General features: G+C 42.2%; 1 protein-coding gene across 1 annotated transcript in view; it reads left to right on the top strand.

Moving 5' to 3' along the window:
* ZBED4 (zinc finger BED-type containing 4) overlaps positions 1–19,427 on the top strand; it is a 34,598-nt gene extending 15,171 nt beyond the window's left edge. Inside the window, exon 3 of the mRNA XM_059725903.1 lies at positions 14,186–19,427. Within this exon, the coding sequence (XP_059581886.1) occupies positions 14,552–18,070 (3,519 nt within the window). The 5' untranslated portion in view covers positions 14,186–14,551 and the 3' untranslated portion in view covers positions 18,071–19,427. The remainder of the gene's footprint in view (positions 1–14,185) is intronic.
* Positions 19,428–23,963: the final 4,536 nt, after the last annotated feature.

Here is a 23,963-nt window from a genome sequence, read left to right on the forward strand (position 1 = left end):
ACCTTTTTGTGGCTGATTTCCACTAGCCCCTGATAATTTGTACCATTAGACATTAATGGCAACATTATGAATATGAGCCGCCAGTGTGAGGCCGTGGCTGTCAAAGCAAACCAAACTCTGTTATGCATCCGCCAATGCATCTCAAGCAAAACCAGGGAGGTCATCCTCCTGCTTTACTCGGCCTTAGTGAGGCTGCAGCTGGAGTATTGTGACCAGTTTTGGGCCCCCCACTTCAGGAGGGATGTGGATAAGCTTGAGAGAGTCTAGAGGAGAGCCACCCACATGATCAAAGGCCAAAAGAGCAAGCCTTACGAGGAGAAGCTGAGTGACATAGGACTCTTTAGCCTGGAAAAGAGAAGGCTTGTGGGGGGGTGGGGGGGAGGGACTTGGTGGCAGCCTATAAGTACACCATGATCTGGGAGAACAGTTGTTCACCAGGGTTCCCCAAGGAATAACAAGGTCTAATGGCCCCAAACTTCTGGAAGGCCGATTTAGAGAAAAACGTCTTTATAGTCTGAGTGTCCAGAGTCTGGAACAGACTGCCCCCCCCCCCCCCCCCGAGGTGGTGCAAGCACCTATTTTGGACTTATTCAGATGGCATTTGAATGCTTATCTTGCAGAGGTCGTTTGACCCCAGCAGACTTTCTGCCTATGGTGGTGGGCCTGGGCTCAATGATCTTATAAGATCCCTTCCAGCCCCTAATATCTATGAATTTTTAGTACTGGATATCAAAGCTACAAACAGGTAACCAAAACCTAAATAACACATAAATAAACTGTTAAAAGAAAACCCTGAAATTGCTAATAATAACTGCCTTTGTTTCTGTACTAGCGGTTTAAAAATGCATAGTTTGGACATAATATTTTTCTAAATAATCAAATTATCCAAATGTCAGCATATTTTTCTAAATAATCAAATGATCCAAGTGTCAGTTTATGGGAAAAGCTCCCTTTGAGTAGTTAGCCAGCAGTGAACATTTCTGCAAATCTGAACCCATTAGTATTATACAATGCCAGCATGTACAATTTAATCAAATGACAGATGGAAATAACACTTTGTTGCGCACGCTTGTACTTGCTAGTTGAGGTCTGGTGATATTTTTAGTCCCTAAACCAGTGACCTTCACTATATTTATTTTTTTTTTCCTGGCTAGATTGGATTTTTTGCAATTCAAGTTTATTAAGTATGTGTTTAACAAAGCAACACCTACCACGGGGGAGGCAGGGTGTGTGCCCCCCAGATCTGCGCGGGACAGGTGCTGCCCAGGCAGGGCCGCAGCTCATGGGGGGGGGGAGATGGCTCCTGCTGCTGCTTGCACCATGGGGGGGGGAGTAGTGTCCCCCCCCAGATCTGCATGGCGTAGGCTGCAACCAGAGCTGTGTGGGGCTGTTCTCGACAGGGGCTTGGCTTGGAGTGGGCACCGGTAGCACTGGGAGGATGCTGCATCCACCCAAATTTTGTGCCCTCTTGCGTTGCAAGGAGCAGTGGGAGCCCCCCCTCCCCCACAAGCTGCGGCTCCAGCCTCCCACCCTGCCTGGGCAGCCCCTGCCCCTGTCCTCTCCCTCACTGTGGGGGGCATTGATCTGCCCCTCCCCATACCCCTTCCCTCCCCCCTTACCCTTCCACCACCCTGGACTTACCAGCTGGAGTCAGGTCTCCACGTTGCTGGCTCTGCTCTTCACTGACTGAGTGCTGCGCTGTGGCTCTGCGCAGCACAGGCATTTATTGGCCTAGTTATCAGCCCCATCTGGCCAATATCCGATACAGCCAGTTTTCTATATATTGGTACCGATTCAATATCGGACTGATGTATTGGTGCACCTCTAACATTTTATCTGAAATTTTCAGGCACAGAAGAAGCTGTGTCAGTACTTGTGTGTTATTGCCTGGTTGATTGCTGGTTTCAGTTCCTGTCTTGCACATCTTGCCTCTCTTGTCCTGTTCTGAAGGGAGTCAAGTGCACATTCTTCAAGATATCAGGGAGGTTTATTTTTTTTTAAAGGAAGAGTTGCTGTTGCTTGCAAGTTTGGAGCCAAAACACTGATACTGGTACAGAGCCAGAAAAAGGAGTTTGTGGGTAGGAGGAAGGTTTCTTTATTAGAGTAAGAAGCATGGTGCATCTAGGGGTGGAGAGTGCTCACACTGAATCCTTTCTAAGGGTCCAGGGAATGCACAAGGCCCTCATGAACATTACGTTGAATCAGGAGCCGTAAGATTGGAAGAGAAGTTTTAAACACGTGTACACTCAAAGCCAACTGAGATGGATTTTAATTCATTTTTGTAACACAGGCCATATTTGAGCTTGGCACTTGAACTAAAACGGCCACTGCTGGGCTGTCTGGTTCTGCCCCATTTCCTGCATTATTTTATTTTTTTGCTGGCAGGGCGTGAGGGTGTCCCCAAAACTACAGAATGAAAATGTAATTAACACTGAGCATGCCGACTCTTAACTTAAAATATGCAAACAAAAATGTTCACACATGGTAAAAATATTGTGCGATTTACATTATTGATGATGTTAAGGCTATAGTATAAGTTCTAAAGCTACTGGATATAGCTGGAAAAGTCTAATTTCTGCTCATATAACTAAGATGGGCTGAGATATCCACACCTGTTTTGCCTAAGACCAGCTGGAAAAACTGACTTGGGCCCAGTCTTGGGTCAGACACTACAAGATGATTCATCTTTCTGCATGTCACTAAAAATCTCCAATTTGGAGCCCTCCTCACCCTATTCTCATAGAAAGCAAAAGGAGGGCCAGGCACTCATACCTTTGTAGTTGGTTTCTCCATCTTTCCCTGTGGTCCCCCCAGGTCTGTGGGCATCTTTTCTCATTCCATCGCATCCCATAGTTCACTTTCCCTTTTATCTGTGCAGTTTCCTCTTTTTTTATTAATCCATCCCCCCTCCCCACCTTCTTTAGGAAAGAAAGGCAGGGAAACAGGCGGCTTCTGCAACACTTGAGCTGCTGCCTTCATGTGCCCAACAGCCCCCCTCGAACTGTCACAGAACCTTCTGGAACCAGCCATTTCCAGCCCTCTGTCCCATACCCCTTTCAGCAAACATCGCCCAGTTCTCCTTTATGCTGATTTCAAACTAGTAAAGCTCCATTGGCTTCAGTGGAGGTACTTCTGACTTCCACCAGTGTCAGAACAGAGCCAGCTTCTCTCTCTTTCGCTGCTGCTCAAAGCTAAAAATGTTTATCTATGCCTCACCATGCAAAGTGAATTTTTTCTCTTAAGAGCTTGCAGTATAAATATACAAAATAGGGAAAAAAAGGTGCAGGGGAAGGGTTTTGAAATATGAAGACCTGGAGAAATTAGAACCTGTACAAGGTCCCAGAGCTTGGGGCTTGATCTTAGAATCTGAGTAACACAAACTTGCCTTGGGGTGTCTACAGACATTTAGGGGAGGCTCTCTGATTCATGGTGCTTTACATAAAGCACCATGAGTTAGTGTCACGTAACACATGATTACCTACTGGGGGGGGGGAGGGGAGGCTTGAGCCTGCTCATACTGGCCCTGGCCAACAGGCAGGGGCACTCTAGTCTCCTAGGAGGCTGCTGAACCATTCCTCTCCTCTCCTGCCCCAGGTCCTGCCATGGCAAAGCCAAGCCAAGCCAGCAGCTGTGTACTACCTCTGTCAAGAGGTTTGTGTAGGGGATGGGAACCCCTTTGCCTCGCATTTCCCCTCCCCGCCCACCCAGCTACTCTGTCCAGGATATTGGGGTTAGCTGGGCCAGGCCCACGAGGTGAGGGGAGGGCTCCCCATCCCCAGCCAGAGACTTTTGACAGTGGCAGCACGCAGCAGCTGGCTGGGCTTTGCCATGGCTGGAGCTAGGGATCAGGATGGAACGGAGCCCCCTCTTCTCACTGGCTTGGCCCAGCTTTCCTTCCCCAGCTCTGGGCTAGCTGTGTGGGCCATGAGGAGAGGAGGCTTTGTTCAACCCACAGCTCTGGCCACGGCAAAGCCCAGTGCTGCCTCTTTCCCCTCCCCCTCCACTTCTGAAACACTTTGGGTTCTAGGATTGGAGACTTAGTCACTATTATATATGCATAATGTACTGTAATGTAACCACTCGGTAGCTTTCTAATTTTTCTAGCTTTCTGAGCAGAGCTGTATTGAATAGTTTATATTAAGACTTTGCAAATAAATCAAGTCCCCCTGCATTTTCATTCCCTTGTTCACAGAACATGTACCTTAGTCAGAGGGAGATTATCTGATGTATTGTTATTTTTGTTTGTTTTTCCTCTGAACCTGTACTATTTATCATTCATGTTGTTCTTAGTTGCTGCATATTAATACCTTTGTTAATACCTAATTAATACCTTAACTCTGATTATCATTGAAATAAATTAAGTCAGTTTCCTTCTTCTCTCCCTTTTCTTTTTTGCATACTTTTAAAGAGTCTTGTTCTACATTTGCTGTTATTTTTGGCAATTTGTAGATTGCCGCAGTTTTGGCAGTTAGCTGTGACTTGTTTGTTTGGTTTTTTTAAGGCCAATATTTGTTGTTGCAAAATGTTGAGTTTACCTGTTTTCATTTGTTCCCTGCTCAAATCTATCTCTAGTTCTAGTATATACAAATTATTCATCGGTATATATTTCTGAAGCTTACCATGTTTCAGTGGCAATTTTAAAATACAAAGTGCTATGGAAATACTAGTTGTTATTGTTCTAAAGCTGTTTAATAACTGAGGAAGAATCTCTGTTGAGAAGGCAAACTATTTGGAGCTTCTGCTTTCATTTCATTGTACTTTCACCAGATACACCCATAGTTTTCCCAGCTTTCTAAAACTCTGTTCAGGGTGATGGTAAATTTGACAGCATATCCAGTTTTTCCATTGGTTTTTCTATGGAAAGCAAATACGTACTTTTATGCTTGCTCCTCTTCAGCTGGCACTCTTCTCTCAATCTGAAGTTTTTCCACTTATGGATTTTTCTCTGAATTTTAATCTTCTTAAAGCAGCTATCTCAGTGTTTTGCTAGTTGTATATGACATCCTTTTTGTAATTGATACATCTTTTAAACAGCTTTCTCTATATCATCACTTGCTAAAGATTCCCCATTATGTTCATATCTATCATTAATGCCTATTAACTAGTCAGTATGAAATCTACAGCTGCTTCAAACTCAGGGTGTCTTATCTATTTTTAGAAAAAAGTAATCTGCCCCACGGTTCAGTGCCCTTTTGACCCACATTTTTCTATATATTACTCACTGCATCTCTGTAATCTCCCATCAACATCAGATGTGGAGGCCCCCTCCTCCACTTTGGAATTTGGACATCATCTGTAGTGGCAGATTTAGGTAAATATTTCTTTATTTGTTTGCTTTCAACAAAATACTTAGAATTTAGTGATTACCTTCACACTACCTTCAATTTTGTGTTGCTGTTCTTTGTGTGTATAAAAATAGAGGAGAGTTTCAAAGGCAGAAATGACTTTCAACTGAAATCTGTATCCTTCTATTGCCTTTGAAAACCTCTCTAAATATTACATTTTTGAGAATTTTGCTTGCAACATTTAAAAATATATATTGCAAAGTACTGCAGAATGCATGTATGTGCTCCTTTGTTTTCAAATATCTCGTATCACATGCTTTTTTCTTAAAATGCCAGACATTATGAAGTTCACCACATGACTGCCTACTTCTTTTTTTCCCCCTGAGTTGGTGACAAGCATTTCAGACTTTTTATAGTTATCAGTGTACAAACCATAATAACAGTGCTGCTAGCTTCAGGAAAAAAAACCCTTTAAGAACATATGGTTTCGTCCAAACCAAAAAGCTTTCAAGTGTATGCATGTATAATTATTCATCAGACTATGCCCATCCCTGCATGTTTCACCCAGCATACATTATGTGCTCTGAGGAGAGGGGTTCATAGGTGAATAGTACTTTCAGAGCTTGAAATGAGTGTTCATAAGGCTAAGCAGACAAATTTGTCTTTTGGAAGAGCCGTAATCTTTGTAACTTGCATGTGGAATGCATTGATGTATGTCTGATACAGGGTGAAATAATTTTCCTTGAATATGGTGCTTCTTTAGAAGTACCTTTTAAATTTGAAGTAGATCTTCTTTGCCCAGTATACAAGTACGCATAAATACACTTTAATAATTAGAAGTAGGTTCAGATATCATTATATGCCACTGTAAACTTAAAATTTTGATTTTTTTTCCTGATTTGAGTAGGAGGAAGAAATATATGTATATGGATAGTAAAACCAAGTATAAGAACTACTTGTTTAAGCCAGACTTGTCAAAAGTAATTACCTATTGATTTTGGGTGCTCCACTAGTTGGGATAGCTTAAAGGGGTTCTCCAGGCAGGTGTTGAGCACTTTCTAAAAATTGCCCTTCAAGGTTACTCGTGCTTGGGACACCCAGAAATCTGGAGCACTTATGCGTATTGTACAGTGTATGAGAATGAGGTAAAAATATATTTCTTAAAAGGGCAAATTAATGTGTTAACTATTTCCTGAGGATTATCCCCCACTTAGTCTCTGGTTTCCCTTTTTGAATGCTCCTATTTATCAATACTTTAGTGGAGATATTCTGCCTTCTCCCTCCATTGAGTTTTCCCTTTTCATCCTCTTTTTCACTCTATAGGGTACTCTCCCTCCTTCATATTGGCCAGCTTGTGATACCTGCAGCTAGTCTATGACTATGTAAATGTGGTTAAAACCACTGTAACAGTGGTTACATCACATTATCCCAACCTTCTTAATCTTTCTGGCTGTGGGCAAATTTGATATTATGTTAATGAGGTTGTCTTAAGCTTTTTCTTGTTAGCTCTCGGAGGATTTCTTTGGAAGATATTATTTAGTCTTATAGTGGTGGTCTTATTATACCAATACTTAAACAATTGAGGTACTGCTTCAGGTATTTTTCCGAAAGGAAAAAGGGACAAAAAGGCAAGATCATGGGAGAAAGTGTCCAAAGTGGGGAATTTCTAGTATGGCTAGTTGCTCCTGAAGATCCTGGTCATAGTGTGCTGTTAGAATGAGATTCAGACATAGCTTAACACAAACAAGTCCTCTGTTCTCGAGAGAGGCAAAGGAGAAACAGAGACCACTGACACTTTTTTTTTTTTGTAAGGAAGGCAGCAAAAATAGACCTGCTCCCTCCCCCCAACTATACCATCTCTGTTGTCCCTTTCTCCTGTCTTCCCAGGAAAGCCAAATCTGTCTCCTGTAACAGCTATAATTGGCTGCCTTCTGACTTTTCTGCTGCTGTTTTCTGCCCGTGCAGAGTTGGATTCAAGGATTGGAGACTTAGTCACTGTAATATAATATGATTAATGTAATGTAATGTAACATAAACACTCAGTATCTTCCTAACTAATGACTATAGGTTTTCAAGTCATAGAAATGAGGCAGTTTCTGACATCCTAGCAAGAATGTTTCCAGCCATGATCAAAAATCATGTTTCTAGGGCAAGCTTAGAAACACTAGTAAAAGCTTCATGGTACCATAGATATATGCCACCTAGATCTGTTATCTCTTAGGGATATGAATAGTTTTTCTGCATGTTGTAGTGAAGCCACCTGTTTTTGTGGAACGTAAGAGGGGAAATGAGCAGGAACATTTTTACAAACAAGAAATTTGTGCATCCTCCAAAGCAGCAATTCTCAACCAGGGTGCCATGGCATCCTGAGGTGCAGTGAGATCCTTTTAGGGGTGCCATACAATATTAGCACTGTTAGGTATGCAGACATGTAAACATGATTCACAAGAAAAACCCAGAGATTTCAAATGGGAATCCATACTGTCAAAAACATTCTGCCTGTTGTGGTCTGTCTGAGTTATTTGTAGCAGAAGACTTGTTTTATTATTTTATAGTTTAAAAAAAAAAAAAAGAGTGAAATAAGCTTTTGAAATGGGATGCCAGAAAAGTTGTAGAGGGGTACCTGTAGTCTAAAAAAAAAAAGAGAACCACTTGTGTAAAGGAAGGATTTCCCCCTCTAAAATTAAACTGGCTTACAATCAGAGTATAAATTGTAGTTTGAAGTATATGTTTGTTTCTTCAGTGATAGGCGACTATATTTAAACTTATTTAATTATTTAAAAGTACTAAAGGGTCAGCCAAGAGCTGTGACTCCTCTTCATTGCCTACCTCCAACTTCACCTTAATTATATCAGTTAAGCCACATAGCTGATTCCCAGACTAAGGCCCCTGATAGATGTTCATTTTAAGGCGTGATGGGTTCTAACATGTAATCTTCTTACTTGGAGAAGGTGATTAGGAACAGTGAACATCAATTCACCAAGGGAAAGTCATGCCTGACCAACCTGATTGCTTTCTACGATGAGAAGACTGGCTTTGCGGATGTGGGGAGACCGGTGAATGCGATATACCTTGATTTTAGCAAGACTTTGATACAGTCTCCCAAAACGTTCTCACAGGCAAGCTAAGGAAGTACGGGCTGGATGAATGGACAGTAAGGTGCATATAAAACTAGCTGGATTGTCAGGCTCAGAGGGTAGCTGTCAATGGCTAAATGTCTTGTTGGTAGCTGGTATCAAGTGGAGTGCCTTGGGGGTCAGTCCTGGGGCTGTTTCTGTTCAATAAGTTCATCAGTGACCTGGAAGATGGGATGGATTGCACCTTTGGCCAGTTTGCGGATGACACCAAGCTGGGGGGAGTACTGAATACTCCGGAGGGTAGGGCTAGGATTCAGAGAGACATCAACAAATTGGAGGATTGGACCAAAAGAAAACTCATGAGGTTCAATAAAGACAAGTGTAAAGTCCTGCACATAGGACTAAACAATCCCCTTCACAAATACAGTCTGGGGACTAACTGGCTACACAGCAGCTCTGCAGAAAAGGACTTGGGGTTACAGTGGACAAGAAGCTGAATATGAGTGAACAGTGTGTCCTTGTTGCAGAAAAGGCTAATGGCATACTGGGTTACATTGGTAGAAGCACTGCCAGCTGGTTGAGGAAAGTGATTATTCCCCTCTCCTCAGCACTAGTGAAGCCGCATCTGGAGTACTGTGTCCAGTTTTGGGCCCCCCACTACAGAAAGGATGTGAACAAATTGGAGAGGGCATTGGAAATGGGGCTGGGGCACATGACTTTTGAAGGAGAGGTTGAGGGAAGTGGGTTTATTTAGTCTGGGGAAGAAAAGATTGAGGGGGAATTTAATAGCAGCCTTCAACTATCTGAGGGGGGGTTCTAAAGAGGATGGAACTAAACTGTTTAGTGGTGGCGGATGGCAGAACAAGGAGCAATGGTCTCAAGTTGCAGCAAGGGAAGTTTAGGTTAGATATTAGGAAGTATTTTCTCACTAGGAGGATAATAAAGCCCTGGAACAGGTTACCCAGAGACTTTTAAGATCCAGCTAGACAAAGCTTTGGCTGGGATGATCTAGTTGGGGATGGTCAACTTTGAGGGGGATTCAGCTATTCAGGGGATTGGACTAGACCAGCGTTTCTCATCCTGTGGGTCACAACCGAAAAGTGGGTCACAAGAATATTTGAAAGAGTTTTCATAAAAAAAAAATTCAGGAAAGCACAGGTCTTCCCTTGCAGGCTGGTAGCATTCAAGCCTGTAAGGGGCTGCTTGGGGTGATTGGTGCTAGAGCAACATAGTCAGGCTCTGAGACTGGCAGGACAGAGGGGTGGTGGGAAGATGTCTGCCCCTTCCAGCAGGGGAAAGGCGGGGAGGAGAGCTGCATGGCTGGGTTGGCGGTAGCGAGGCTGGTGCCCATGCTCGTGGGGGCAGGGTGGCCGGGAGATGCTGCTCAGGGAATGGGAGGATCCATAACCAGGTGTAGGAGCCCCCCATCTCTTTCTTCCAGCCTGTGTGAGGCCAGACTTGCTGCACTGCTACCTGTGTGAGCCGAAGCCATGGCAGCCACCATGCTCTGTCCCAAGTGGGACAGGGACAGCTGGGGGATTCTTTGGCTGGGCTGGGGGGGCTGAGGGTTGGGAGTGAGGGGCCCCAGCATGGCCTGGAGGGGCAGGGGACTGTGGGTTATGCACTGATAAGGCTGGGAGGTGTGGGCCAGGACAGGCCATGGATCTTTTTAGTTGAGTCTTGATCGAAGAAAGGTTAAGAACCACTGTACTAGAAGACTTCATGAGGTCCTTTCCAACACTAATTTTCTATGATTCCTCTGATCCCAACAATTGTGCCTCCTGTGATCAGAGATTAGATCCAAATCAATCCTTGTTTGCCAGTGTAGAGGGAGGGAGCCCAGGATAACAATCCCAGGCTCCTCCTGTGCCAGGAAGTTGAAACCCAGGTACACAAAATCAGCTGATTGTCAGGATCTGAAACTGGCCCCAGTCTGTTTCCCAGCCCCAGCCAATAATCAACTGATTGTTAAAACTGCAGAAATACACAATTTTTACAGGTCCTGGCACAGGGTTACTCTGAGATTAGGCTGTTACAACCTGTTCCCAAGTTCTCCATGCCTGGGGATGAGTAAAAACCCTGTGTGCTACCCAGCTGGGAAGCACATGAGTTTTTACAGGTCCCAGGGTCCATGAACTGGTTCTGCACCCAGCTCTTTTGGGGAGGGGGATAGCTCGATTTAAGGAGTGAAACAAATGAGCCAAAGAATTATTGCACTTCATACAGTAAAAGCTCTGTTATCTGGCATGCCCCGGGAATGGGATGCCGGATAACAAAATATGCCAGTTAATTGAGCGGCCCCAGCCGCTGCTTCTCCCGTCACATCTGGGGCATCCCTCCGCCGCTCCCGTCGCATTGCCGCCTGTCCCTCAGGCCCTGTGGGCCTCACAGGATAGGGAGGTGGGCCCCGCACGGCCCTGTGCAGCCTGTTATACCCCCGGGCCATGGGGGCTCGGCAGCGCAGGCTGCTTTATCTTACAAGCCAGCATGCCAGTTAGTGGAGCATGCCAGCTTGTAAGATGCTGGATAGTGCAGCTTTACTGCATGTGGAATAACTGTGTGACTTGTTTATTCTTATAACATTCTTTAAATTGACTTGAATGTGTGGCTGTGTAACTGTTTATGGCATAATTAACCTGTTGTCTCTTAGGCTAGGGACACACAAACCAGTTTAAATGATCAGAAACAGGTTTAAGCCTGTAACAGAACAGAAGTTCAGTGCACATAAACCAGTTTCAAAATGGCTGAAACTGGTTTAAGATAAACTTGGTTGAATGTAGTATCACACTTAACTGATTTGAGGCAAACCGGTTTATGGAACTTCTGTCCCTGACCCCTTCCTGGTTTAAGTTAAATCAGAGTCCTCCAGCGTCCCAGCATGCTTTTCAGCCCTGGGCTGGACTGTGCTGTGTGCTCCAGAGAGCAGGGATAGCCCTTCCCCTCTCCTCCCTAGCTAGAGCACTGTCACTGCTCTAGCTGGCTGAGAAGGGGTGGGGGCTTGCCCTTTGCCCTCCTTCCCCTGCCGCTCACTACTGAAGCAGAGATCCCTTCTCTCACAGCACGGACCCCAGCCAGCATCTGGTCACAGTCATGCCATCTCCATGCAAACTAATCCTGAGAGGTGTCTGTTTATGTCTCCAATTTCACTGGGACAAAGGCAGACAGAACAGTGTCTGCTTAGGGCTCTTTAGAGCTAATCAGCAGGTCAGCTGGTATTGTCTGTCCTTCCTTCCTTGAAAAAAGCTGTTTAAGAAGAGCTTGAACTAATGAGAGAGTTTTTTGTTTCACTGATAGGCTGATAAACTTTGTGATATCAGCTCCCTGCTGGCTTGCTTGCCTGTCAGTTTGCTGTAGATAGTATGAAGAAGCAGGGAGAGGGAGATTGCAAAGCTCAGTATCATCAACAGTTGCATGCACTCCACACAAGCATTCCTCTCTTTCCTCCACTCGCCCCCTCACCCCTTTTTGCCTCAAAGTACTAGCCGGGGGCTGGGACCTGGCAACACTCCCACCCCTTGAGCAGCAAGCCTGGAAGATTCTAGCAAGGACTGCTTCCCCCTGCCCCTCCCCTTCCAGGCACACTTCAGCTGGGGACTGTGTAGGCAAGGTTGGGGTTTAAACCCCTCCCTAATCGTAGCATCCTGCAGGGCCTGGCCACGCCCCTCCTCAGCTCAGCATTATGAAAGGGAAGCAAGGGCTTGCTCTAGCTCCCCCTAATGTGAGACACTGCAGGCATGTGCCTGCATTTTTTTAATTCAAAAGTGAGTGTCTATCTACTTGCAAATTGGTTCAAGCTCTGCAGGTTAGACTAACTTGCAAAGGTTGAATCAATTCGGGCACAGGCTTTTTGAATGTCTGTCCCTATCCATAAATGTAAAGTTAGTGGTGCACCAATAGAGATTTTTTGGGCCGATGCCGATGGCTGATTTTTATGGCCAGTACTGATCTGATTGCCGATATGCGGCCCAGCAACATGGAGAGCAGTGTCCGGCTGGCATATCTGCTGTGGGGGAAGGTAGAGGGGAAGGGGGGAGATCAAGGCCTCCGTGGTGAGGGCTGGGGCTGGGGCAGGTACTGCACAGGTGGGTGGGGTGTGGGACGGAGCCGCAGCTCATCCAGGGAGCACGGCTTCCGCCACTGCGCAGACCCTGGAAGGGCATGGGGGCCTGTGCCCCCCAGATCTATGCATGGGGTGAGGACAGGCTGCTGCTGCAGGCTGGGGCCAGGTGTGGTGACAGGCTCTTCCCAGTGGGGGTTTGGGCCAGGCTGTGCTCAGGGTGGGTGAGTTCGGTGCTGGGAGGGGGGCTATGGCAAATTTTGGGGTGGCTGTAGCATAGCCCCAGCCCAGCCACCGCCCTCCCACCGCCGGCACTGCCCCTGGCCCCAGTCTGCAGCGGCAGCCCTCCCTCACTTTGCGCACAGATCCAGGGAGTACCTCCCCCCCCTCCCCCAATGCCCTCTTGGGGTGTGTGCAGCGGCGGAACTCATGCCCCCTGGATGAGCCACTCATGGCTCCATCCTGTTCCCACCCCGTCCCAGCTGTGCAGCCCCTTCCCCTGCCCCACTCCTTCCCTCACTGTGAGGGGCCTCAATCTGCCTTCTCCCCCGTGCCCCTTCCCCAGCAACAGACTGACCAGCCAGATGCTGCTCTCCATGCTGTCGGGCTGTGCTCCTGAATGCGTGTGCTGTGCTGCATTGTGCATGCACGCCACATTTATCGGCAACATTGTCAACCATATCAGCCAAAAAAAGCCGATTGCCAATAATGTCAATTTTCCTTTTATTGGTGCTGATACAGTATGGGACCGATGTATCCATACACCTCTAATGTAATGTGTCAGGGGCCTAATAGACTAGAACAGCCAGGATGAACCACAGAAACTTTATTGCAGGAAGCCTCTGTCTCTGTAGCTGGATTCTTTGTTACTGTTAGGTTCTAAGATTAAATAAAAAGGGGCAGGAAACAGGCAGATTCTAAGCCTGAGTTGAGTCTGGAAGCCTGCATTTCTGCAAGCAAGGCAACTATCCCTTTCATACCAGAAAAAGAAGCTGCTGACAAATTTGAGCAGCTTTCTCTGTTTTTCTTTTTCTTTTTTTGCTAATTACTCTAGGAGTACTTTACTGTTTTAGGTATACTGGTTGCAGCTCTGCATGCAAAGGTGTGCTTTGTACTCGTTTACAAAGTTATCTCTCATGGGAAAACCAGGCTCTTCTGGATCACGGCATTTTAGGACTGTTTCTGTATTTATGCTAGGGGCTTCTGCTGGTAAAGCTAAGTTGGTCAGGGAACATGTTTCTTTACACCCGTGATTTATTTAGTTTTGCTGACAGAAGCTCTTAGCGCAGACCTGGCCTTCATGTAGCTTGCTTATCCAAAATAAATAGTCACTATATTTAATCATAAAAAGTTAAAAGATGATGTGAAGTTTTGAGTTTGTGAGGACTGATGTTTCAGAGTAACCTGCCACAAACAACACAGTTTCAGAGGACAAGGTAGGTAATTTTTCTGTATAAGCTATTTAGTAAATTTATCTGCCCTCTGAATTACAAGTGTTGGAGAAGGAATTAAATCATGGAAATGTGCAAGAGGATTGTAAGTTCCACTCTGAGTTCCACTCTGAGTTCAGATCTTAGTAGCAGTGTTAATTTATAGTGTTTCTACCAATGCCTGTCTGTTTTTGTGCACATGTAGATACATGGAATAATAGAGATTTTTTTTTTATAGTAGATACTATAATGTTGAAATGGAAGAAAAATGGAAGATATTTAATGTTTAAATTTCTCGTGTGATAATTGATATCTTACTTTTTTTTTTTTTTTTAGATGGTGTAAAGCAGTCAAAATTACACAATCAAGATGAACAGCATGGCTTCCTTGACAAGGAAAACAATACATCCAGTTCATAAGCCCATGTCTAAAATATGAAGCATTTTACAGTAGCTGTGTTTGAGAACATAAGCTGCAATGTCCTGATCCTGGAAAAAAATTAGATTTCATTAATTAAATCTACAATTTTTTCAATGCCATTTTAATCATATTTGTATAACAAATATAGAATACGAAAACCAAGGATTATAAATGATACATTTCTGTTTGTGCATACTACAGGATATATCATTTTAAATCACATTTTAATACTTTTTAAATTTATTTATTAATTCATGAAGACTCAACAAAAAGAAATTTACCATGGAAAATAAGGCAAATTCCCCTACAATGGACAGTAATTTTGTATTGGATAAAATCAACAATTTAAAGGTAGAGCAAGAAGATGATGTTATTAATTGTACTTTGGAAAGATTTGATATAAAAACAGAACAGGAAGATTTCAAACATACTGACAGCAGCGATGAGCAAGAGGACAAAGAAAAAAATTTCGTTACCCACAATCCCAGCAAATATTTATCTACAGAAAATGAAGATGATTATGGATCTCTCTTTTCTCAGTACAGTAACACTCTGTATGATGTAGCAATGGAGGCTGTGACGCAAAGCCTCCTTTCAGGCAGAAGCATAAGCTCCAGGAAAAAATCCCCTGCATGGAATCATTTTTTTATATCCCCTAGAGACAGCACTAAAGCAATATGTATGTACTGTATGAAAGAATTTAGCAGGGGTAAAAATGAAAAGGACCTTAGTACAAGTTGTCTTATGAGGCATGTTAGGAGAGCCCATCCTACTGTACTTATTCAAGAAAATGGAAATATGCCAGGTATATCTTCCTTCTCTTCACCTACTTTGTTACTGCCACCTCAGTCTGCGGACATTGGAGAATTGAGTACTGTGTTATCACCTTTAAAACTGGTCAAGAAAATTGCTTCTAAGATACCATCTCCAGATCGAATAATTGAGGAATCTGTTTCTATAGTTTCTGCTGAAGAAATACCAGATCTAGCAGTTTCTGAAAACTGTAGCAAAGAAGCCACCATGGTTGGGTCATCTCCACAGCTACCCAATAGCCAGTATGATGAAATTGTGGAGAATGTAGCAGAAAAAACTGTTATGATTCCAAAAAATACATCAGGTTCCAGGAGAAGGTCTGCTGTCTGGAAACATTTTTACTTATCACCTCTGGATAATTCTAAAGCAGTTTGTATCCACTGCATGAATGAATTCAGCAGAGGAAAGAATGGAAAAGATCTTGGAACCAGTTGCTTAATAAGGCATATGTGGAGAGCCCACCGTTCAATTGTTTTGCAAGAAAATGGAGGTGGCACAAGTATACCGCCTCTCTATTCTGCTCCTCCAACTTTGTTGCCTTCTTTACTGCCCTCAGATGGTGATTTAAATTCGATGTCATCCTCTCCTGGAAAACTGCTTAAAGAATCAACTTCTGTTTCTTCCTCTCCAGACAGAATGACTGAAGAGATTCATTCTAATTTGCCTTCAGGAGATATTTTAATGGAAGACTCATCGGTTTTGTCATCTTCTGATGACATAGGTGAAGCCTCCCTTGCAGCTTCTCTTGAGAAGCATTGCGAGGGGTTAAGTCCATTGATATTTGAACCTAGTGCTGTGTTTCAGCAGAATAAAAGGATGATGAAAAAGCTTAAATCAGAAGTGTGGCATCATTTTTCAGTGTCTCCTGCAGACAGTCTAAAAGCTGTGTGTAAACATTGCAATTGCATGGTAAATCGTGGGAAAAAAGGAGATGTGGGCACAAGCTGCCTGATGAGACATCTATGTAGACGCCACCCTGAGGTGGTTGGGAACCAAAAGAGTTTTCTAGATTTTAGTTTGGCAAATTCTCCTTATGCTACTTTGGCTTCTGCAGAATGTTCATCCTCAAAGTTGACTGACTTACCCACCATGGTTACAACAGATAATCAAGTTATATTTCCTGTTAATAGCAAGAAGACCTCAAAACTGTGGAATCACTTTTCAATATGCTCTGCAGATTCAACTAAAGTAATATGTATGCACTGTGGACGTACAATTAGTCGGGGGAAAAAGCCAACAAATTTAGGTACAAGTTGCCTTCTAAGACATTTGCAGCGGTTTCATAACAATGTGCTGAAAACTGATGCCTCAGAGACAGTATTGCCCTCTCCTGCAGATAATCACATGCCATTGAGTACAGAATTATTAGGACCTTCAACCTTTGATGAAACCAATGACAAGTTTTGTGACTCTCACCCAGTTGCCAAAAAAATCACAAGTCTTGTAGCTGAAATGATTGCACTGGACCTTCAGCCATATTCCTTTGTAGACAACATTGGCTTTAACAGGCTGCTTGAATACTTGCAACCTCAGTATTCCTTACCTTCACCATCTTATTTTTCTAGGACAGCGATTCCAGACATGTATGATAATGTAAAACAAATAATTATTTCGCATCTTAAAGAAGCTGAAAGTGGAGTGATCCATTTTACATCTGGAATATGGATGAGCAACCAAACAAGAGAATATCTGACCCTTACAGCTCATTGGGTAACATTCGAGTCCTCGTTTCGACCACAGTGTGAAGATTACCACTGTTCAGCACTTTTAAATGTTGCACAGATTGATTGTGACTACAATGGCATCAGTATTCAAAAGCAACTAGAATATTGGTGGGAAACCTGGATTACTTCCATTGGCCTTCAGATCGGGATTACTGTTACTGATAATCAGAGTATAGAAAAAACTTTAAATGAAGGTGATCATTCAAGTGTACAATGTTTTGGTCACACTATTAATCTCATAGTGAATGAAGCTATTAAAAGTCAGAGAATGGTTCAAAACTTGCTTAGTATTGCAAGAAAGATCTGTGAGCGTGTTCATCGGTCAGCAAAAGCAAAAGAGAAATTAGCAGAGTTACAAAAAGAATATGAGTTGCCTCAGCACCAACTGATTCAAGATGTTCCATCCAAGTGGAATACATCATTCCATATGCTTGAACGCCTAATTGAACAGAAAAGAGCAATTGATGAAATGTCAATCGAGTGCAGCTTTAGGGAGCTAATAAGTTGTGATCAGTGGGAAGTCATGCAGTCTGTGTGTCACGCTCTGAAACCTTTTGAAGCTGCAAGTAGAGAGATGAGCACACACATGTCTACTTTAAGTCAAGTGATTCCAATGATTCACATACTTAACAGGAAAATAGAAATGTTGTTTGAGGAAACAATGGGTATAGATACCATGTTAAAATCCTTGAAAGAAGCTATGGTGAGTAGGTTGTCCTCCACGCTTCATGATCCAAGGTACATTTTTGCTACGCTTTTGGATCCACGTTATAAAGCATCCTTATTCACAGAAGAGGAGGCTGAACAATATAAACAGGACTTAATCAGGGAGCTGGAAATAATGAGTTCTACCTCAGAAGATGAGAAACCTGTTTCCAATGGATGTGATATAGGTTCACCATCTACAAATTCCTATGGGGAAGATAGTCTTTGGTCACTAATGGGTGACATGAAAAAAGCAAAAGATCTAAGAGAAAAAGTAAAGTTACCAGAGGAAATGGTGCTTTCATACTTGGAGGAAGAAGTGCTTGAGCATAACTGTGATCCACTAACTTACTGGAACTTTAAGAGGTCATCTTGGCCGGTGCTGTCAAAATTGGCTGTTAGATTCTTGGGTTGTCCACCCAGCATTGTTCCTTCAGAGAGATTGTTCAATACATCCAATGAAAACAACAGCTTTAGTCAGTCGAGGCTAATGATTGAACACTTTGAAAAACTTATCTTTTTGAAAGTGAATCTTCCCTTAATATACTTCCAGTATTGAAACTATTGAACAAACTGCCAGACTAAAACTATTGTTGCTCACTGGATATTAATTATCTGTAAGTTGGATTGTTGAACTGCTCCAGTAGGGGCCATGTATGACATCTAATCAATGACTGTAATTCCAAATTTTAGTTTCTTTTTTCAGCTTTCAATATGTCTACATGTGCCTTATTCATAGTTCTTCAGGCCAGATATTGTATATATGTTTTTTTTAAAAGTCCACACTAGAAATAGTCAGTCTTGTCAAATTATACAAAATTATGTAGGTTTTAATCCATAATTGTACATGAACTTTAAAAAAGCTCAGTCCTGTTTTAATAGAATGGCAAAAAAGATGTAAACAGTTCTATTCTGTAGTTTTTTATTCAATTATTATGTAAAAACCATAAACCAGGTACTGTATTTTAGTTAAACATTGCTTTAATTTCAACAAAACAGCTTTTGTAGATGTCAAAAGAAAGCTGTACATAAAGGTGGAGTTCAAGCCATCTTTTTACCTAGCAGTTTTTAATTGCAAGCCCTCAAATACAAAAGGGGTAAGAAATATTATGGAAGATGTGTTTACTATTACAGGAGACTGTTGACTTCGTATCTGAAAATAAAGCTAAATTTAGAGGTATTATCAAATGTCAGTTAGACAGTTATCTGTAATAAAACTTCCCATTTGCTGTTCTGTTCAGGTTTTACATTGTAACTGAACTACAGAAATATTCTGGGTATTTATATAAGCTCTTTTTGGAAGTTTTCTCAAAGTTTGTGTAATAATGGTTGTTATTTAATGAAATGTATAAAAAGGCAAGAAACAGCAAAAAAAAAAAAAACCTAATGTCAATCTAAAGCCTTTTTAATCTTTCGTGCATCAAAACTATAAGGTTTGCTGGTGTAAAAAGTGAGCCTCATTTTCCAGTGTGATTACAGCTGTGTAGAACAGCCTGTCTTAAAATTCCTAGTACAAAAACCATGAATTATCTGATTTGCAGAAATAGCCTTATGGATATGGTGCACTGCTTAGAATGTTATGTAGTAGGAATGATTCATAATTGACAGTGTCCATCAGGCAAATGAGATGTTGTAGAGCCCTCTAAACTACACAGTAAGGCAAAAATAGCCAGCATTTTAAATTTTTAAGAAGATTGTCCATTTTTTTAATACTAAAATTTCATCTTCTCATTTCAGTTTTAATTAAATACTTTTGGGAAACAAGTCATTCATTTGCCTATGACCTTTTTAGAAAAACTTGTAGCTTTGTTAAAATACTGTACCTATGCCTAATCTAATTTTGCATTTACTATGTTTTAGTGTATTTATAAATGGTGAACTCTGTTTCTGAAATTAAACATTTTATTTGCAATTTTCTAGTGCTAATGAATATGCCTCTTTCTTTTTGGATAAGCCTAGAAAAAAGTCGTTAAGTGAAAACAGATACAACCAAAATACATAGAACCATAAATTCAATGCAAAATGCTATATAAAGGAAAGATTAGATGGTACATGTAGCTCTGGTCTTCAAGGGCAAGATTGTGCAGCTCCTCCTCCTCCAAGTGTTCCAATTGATTTCACTGAGATCATTTGATTATTTTAAATAAAGTTTGCTGAACTTTATTTAACACTCAGCAAAGCATTTTGCAAATAAAGTGGCAACTAAAGCTATTTTAAACTGCATTTATAGAGTGAATTTGCTGATACTAGTGTGTGGTGTTGGTAATCTTTTCCCCTTAAATTTTCAAGGTAATCTTGAGAGGGAAGTATGGCATAAAATCTGGACTTTTGTGGTTAAATGCAGAGTACAAATGTACTTCTAATCCTAAAGCAATAAATAACACATTTCAAACTGAACTAGTTATTGGGAAGCTTGTTTTACATGGTTGCTAGTTAATTATTACCTTAGTTTTCCACCATATCTACTGAACATAACAACAACCCTGACCTTTGTAGTAAGATGTTACAGATCTCTGAACTTCTTTGTGGTAAGAGACATAGTTTGAGAACAAAGGAATTTTTAAAACAAGGAATTTATTATTCACTTAGGGCTAAGCTGTGCAGATTGGATATAGCTGTGTGCTAGACGCATTGTCAAGCAGCACCCCCACAAGATGAGTGCTGGGAAGCTGAAAGCCTTCTGGAAGTTTCCAGTACCCCAGGAGTGTGCACCTATTGCTGCACTCCTCACTGTGCCCTGGAAATAGAGGTAGCAGTTTCTGTGCTCCTGTGGCTGTGCAGACTAGAGGGGATGGCCTCTCCTTCCCTGCCTATTCCTTCCAACTATACCCACACAGAAGGCATTAACACCCCCCCCCAGACCACTGCTGTCACAAGGGGACTTCTTCTCCCACTCCAGCTGGGCTGTGAAGGTGTTAGTCCAGGACAGCGGTGCTCACAGGCAGGTTCCCACTCCCCACCTGGTCCTGTTGGGTGTTCCCCACCAGCCCAGGAGCAGGTATGGGGAGGGGGATACTGCCTACCTGCCACTGCCTCAGGCCAAGCCCAGCCCCTGCACAGTCTGACTGGAGCAACAGTGGCAGGTGGGGGTAGGGACATGCCTCTGAGCAGGGACGAGAAGGGGAAAGGGATTCTTACCTGTTTTGGAGACTTTGGAGAGTTGGCAAGACATGCCCAACTCTTCTTGCCTTCCTGTTGGTCCGCTGGGAGTGGGGAGGAAGTTGAGAGCAGAGGGTGCAGCTACCCCTGCAGCACTGGTTACTGCTCCCACTTCCCTTTGTCACTTGCCTGGATTCACTTCCATAATTATATGCCAACTTTTCTCCTCCAAAAGAACCACAAATCACAATATTCACATCTTACTTGTATGTGGAATCCTCCTGTATTCAACCCTCCAAATAAGTTTAACTCGCTTGCAGTATTTGTGCATGCAATATAAGTACCAAATGAAATTTAGAACTTAGTTTTTCAGTTTACTTTTTATTTTAGTATTCTTAGTGCATGTAACCTTTTGAGTCCTTGGTTCGAGTCTCCTGTGGATTTTGAATGGGCAACAGCAATTCAAAGACTATCCATGTTTATCAACTTATGGGAAGAAGGAGTTGGTTTCACTGAAAATAGAACCTGGAAATATGGGGCTGACTTTTATACCAGTCAGAACTGTATACAACCAGAACAATACAGTAATAAAAATAGTAAAAAAAAAAAAAAAAAATCCAAAATAAGACTTGCTACTTCAGTAAGAGTGGTAGAAGCTTGTACTTCTCAATTTCAGACAGATTTTCTGACAAAAAAGCCTGCTGGAAAGCTTTTGGCGATATATCAAGGTAAGCAATTTATTGTATCATTTTAAATTTTAATGCCAACTTGCTATGAACAGTTTCCTACATGTGTCCTTTAAAATGAGATAATATGTCAACCTTTTCTTTTTTCCAAATTCAAAAGAAATTAAAAACTTCTAGTTTCAACTTGCAATATTTTCCTGATTTCTTGGCCCCCAAAAAGGCAAAAGCCCCTGAAGTCAGTAGGAGTTTTTGCCAAGAGGGCTCTGTGCAGAATTGGGCCCCGTAGCAGCATGTTGGGCTTCATGCTGGCAGAGAGAACTTAGTTCCAGTGCGGTGTTCCGAAACAAAAACCCTTTTTTTCCAACAGCAACTTAGCTACCCAAAGAAATAGATACAGTCTGTGGGGTTTTCTTTAAGAGCACACACACGCTTTGAGGTGTAGTTAATGATATTTCTGATGATGATAACTCTTTAAAGAACTTTGATCATATGACTCTGCCACAAGAGTGGTCAGGAACAAACAGCTGGGGTATATATACACTGTAGAGCAAGAAGATACTTCTGTAGATTAAAGCAGAAAAAGTGACTACCTTGAAGAAAAAATATCCTGTTCATAAAATCTACCTGAGTACCTAATATAGTACAATTTATTTTTATAATAAATTAATAAAATGTGCAGAATTTAGTTCTAAGTAGTTAGGCCATGTTCTATATGGAAATATAGTAACTAACACTACATTTTGTCCCTAGTTACATGTGTGGTGATGCTTAGTGAAGTGAATGGAAATTGAAGGCAAAATCTGAGCTGTGCTTTATGCACTGAAATATACCTTGCATGAGCACATGTACATCTGGAATCTGTAATCCATAAACATTTTGACAGAGGAAACGCATGCCTTGCAGTTAAAGACACAATCACTGGGATGCTTCATATTTCTGCAATGGGTCATTCAATGGCAATATACACATGTTCAGTTTCCACTGGGAGATTTGCTGCTCTGCCAGGAGAAGGTACAAATGTATAAATTATTTTTAATGTTTTTTTCTCCCAGAGCAAAAATGGTCGTTCTGGGAGAAAAATAAATTGGGAGCAAACTGAGTGCAATGGCTCCCAGGAGAATATGCCTCATAAGACCAAACATCTGTCCAGGTACCCAGCCCAAGAGAAGGGGATGTGTTCTATTACCAGCTTTTTCAGTCAGCCAACCACCACATCCTGTTACTGACCCAGCTAACACCTCATCCTTGTCATTGACCTGGCAGCCCCCTCTCCTGCATGTCCCCTTGCTGGACAGACTTCACACTTCCTGCCCTGACTACTGTACTTGTTTTAGGGCCCCTGGCAGCCTGTGTCATCACTGAAGGCTTACTGCTCAAATGTCTGTCCCAGGGCACCCTGTAGAAGTTTTCCAACTGGGAGAACAAACCTGGGAGCATTTTCCCAGATCATTTGACTGCGTGTACATAACTGAAAGTTCTCTTGCTAATTACTGGAATTCTGCCTGTTCTCTCACAAAACAGTTCCTGGTTTAGCATACAGTATTTACCTGCATACTTCATGTATCTCTAAAAGTTAGCCCTCCAAAGCTGAGGTGCATGTCTTAAATAGGGAAGCTAACAGTTCTTCACCGGAGAAGAACTGTGCTGTAATAGCTGCTACTTTGCTCTGGGCCAGCAAACAAAAGTGGAGGAGTCCACTGTTAACCCTCTCACAACTGCTTATCAATTAGCAGCGACTTTTGGCTACTCGGCCAATGATCTGACTGACTGTGAGTGAGCTGCTGCATGCAGTCACCTCTTAAGCATGACTGGAAAAATATTTTCTACGTTGTTTTCTTAAAATGCATATCTTATCTGGGGGTGTATGGTATGCAAGAAAATATGGCACTTCCCTCCATCAGGTTCTTGGCCCAAATGAGCAGTATGTCCATACACAACCAGGCAGAAATACAACCCAGGACTCTGACCTTACAAAAACTTGAGGCAAACCAGCTAGTTCCCAATTGTCACTATGAAGAATAAATGTATTTTGACAAAGACCTTGAACTTCACGTGGGACCCAACTCTGCCTGTGTTAAAGATCTGAAATACATGGTTAATATAATTACATTGTAATTGTTTACATTAATGAACTTAAAGTGAGTCAGCTATTAGAAATGTATATCAGAAAGACCAAGCATGTATCTCTGTATCTTATTAGGGCAAACAAATATTACATGCTTCTTACATTTTCTGTGTTGTTTGAGATTCTTATGAAAGATCTCTGTGTTCCCTATGTAAACTACATTAAATATGAAGCTGTGACTAATAGTGTGACCAGCTACCAGAAGCAGCTGTAGTCAAATAGTTTTGCTTATTTTAATATTCTTGGTTTGTGGTATGGTTTTCTCACTGAACTTAAAAGAATAAATTTACTGGTGCAAAGAGAATCAGCATTCAAAACTTCAGGGGGAAAGTATTTTTGAAGAGAAGCAAGCTGAGGATGGGGGTGGCAATAAAAAAAAAAATCTTTGTGCTTCAAAAATTAAGTCAAATAGGAAAAATTCCTCAAAATTAGAAAACTGCAAGTCTTCTCTTGCACAGACCTACAGGCTTTGCAGCACAGATGTTCTCTCCAAAGAAGAACAGACAGCATTATTTTAAACAAACCAAACCAAGCCACATTTA

The sequence above is a fragment of the Alligator mississippiensis genome, chromosome 4 (genome assembly GCF_030867095.1).
Source record: "Alligator mississippiensis isolate rAllMis1 chromosome 4, rAllMis1, whole genome shotgun sequence".
NCBI lineage: Eukaryota > Metazoa > Chordata > Crocodylia > Alligatoridae > Alligator > Alligator mississippiensis.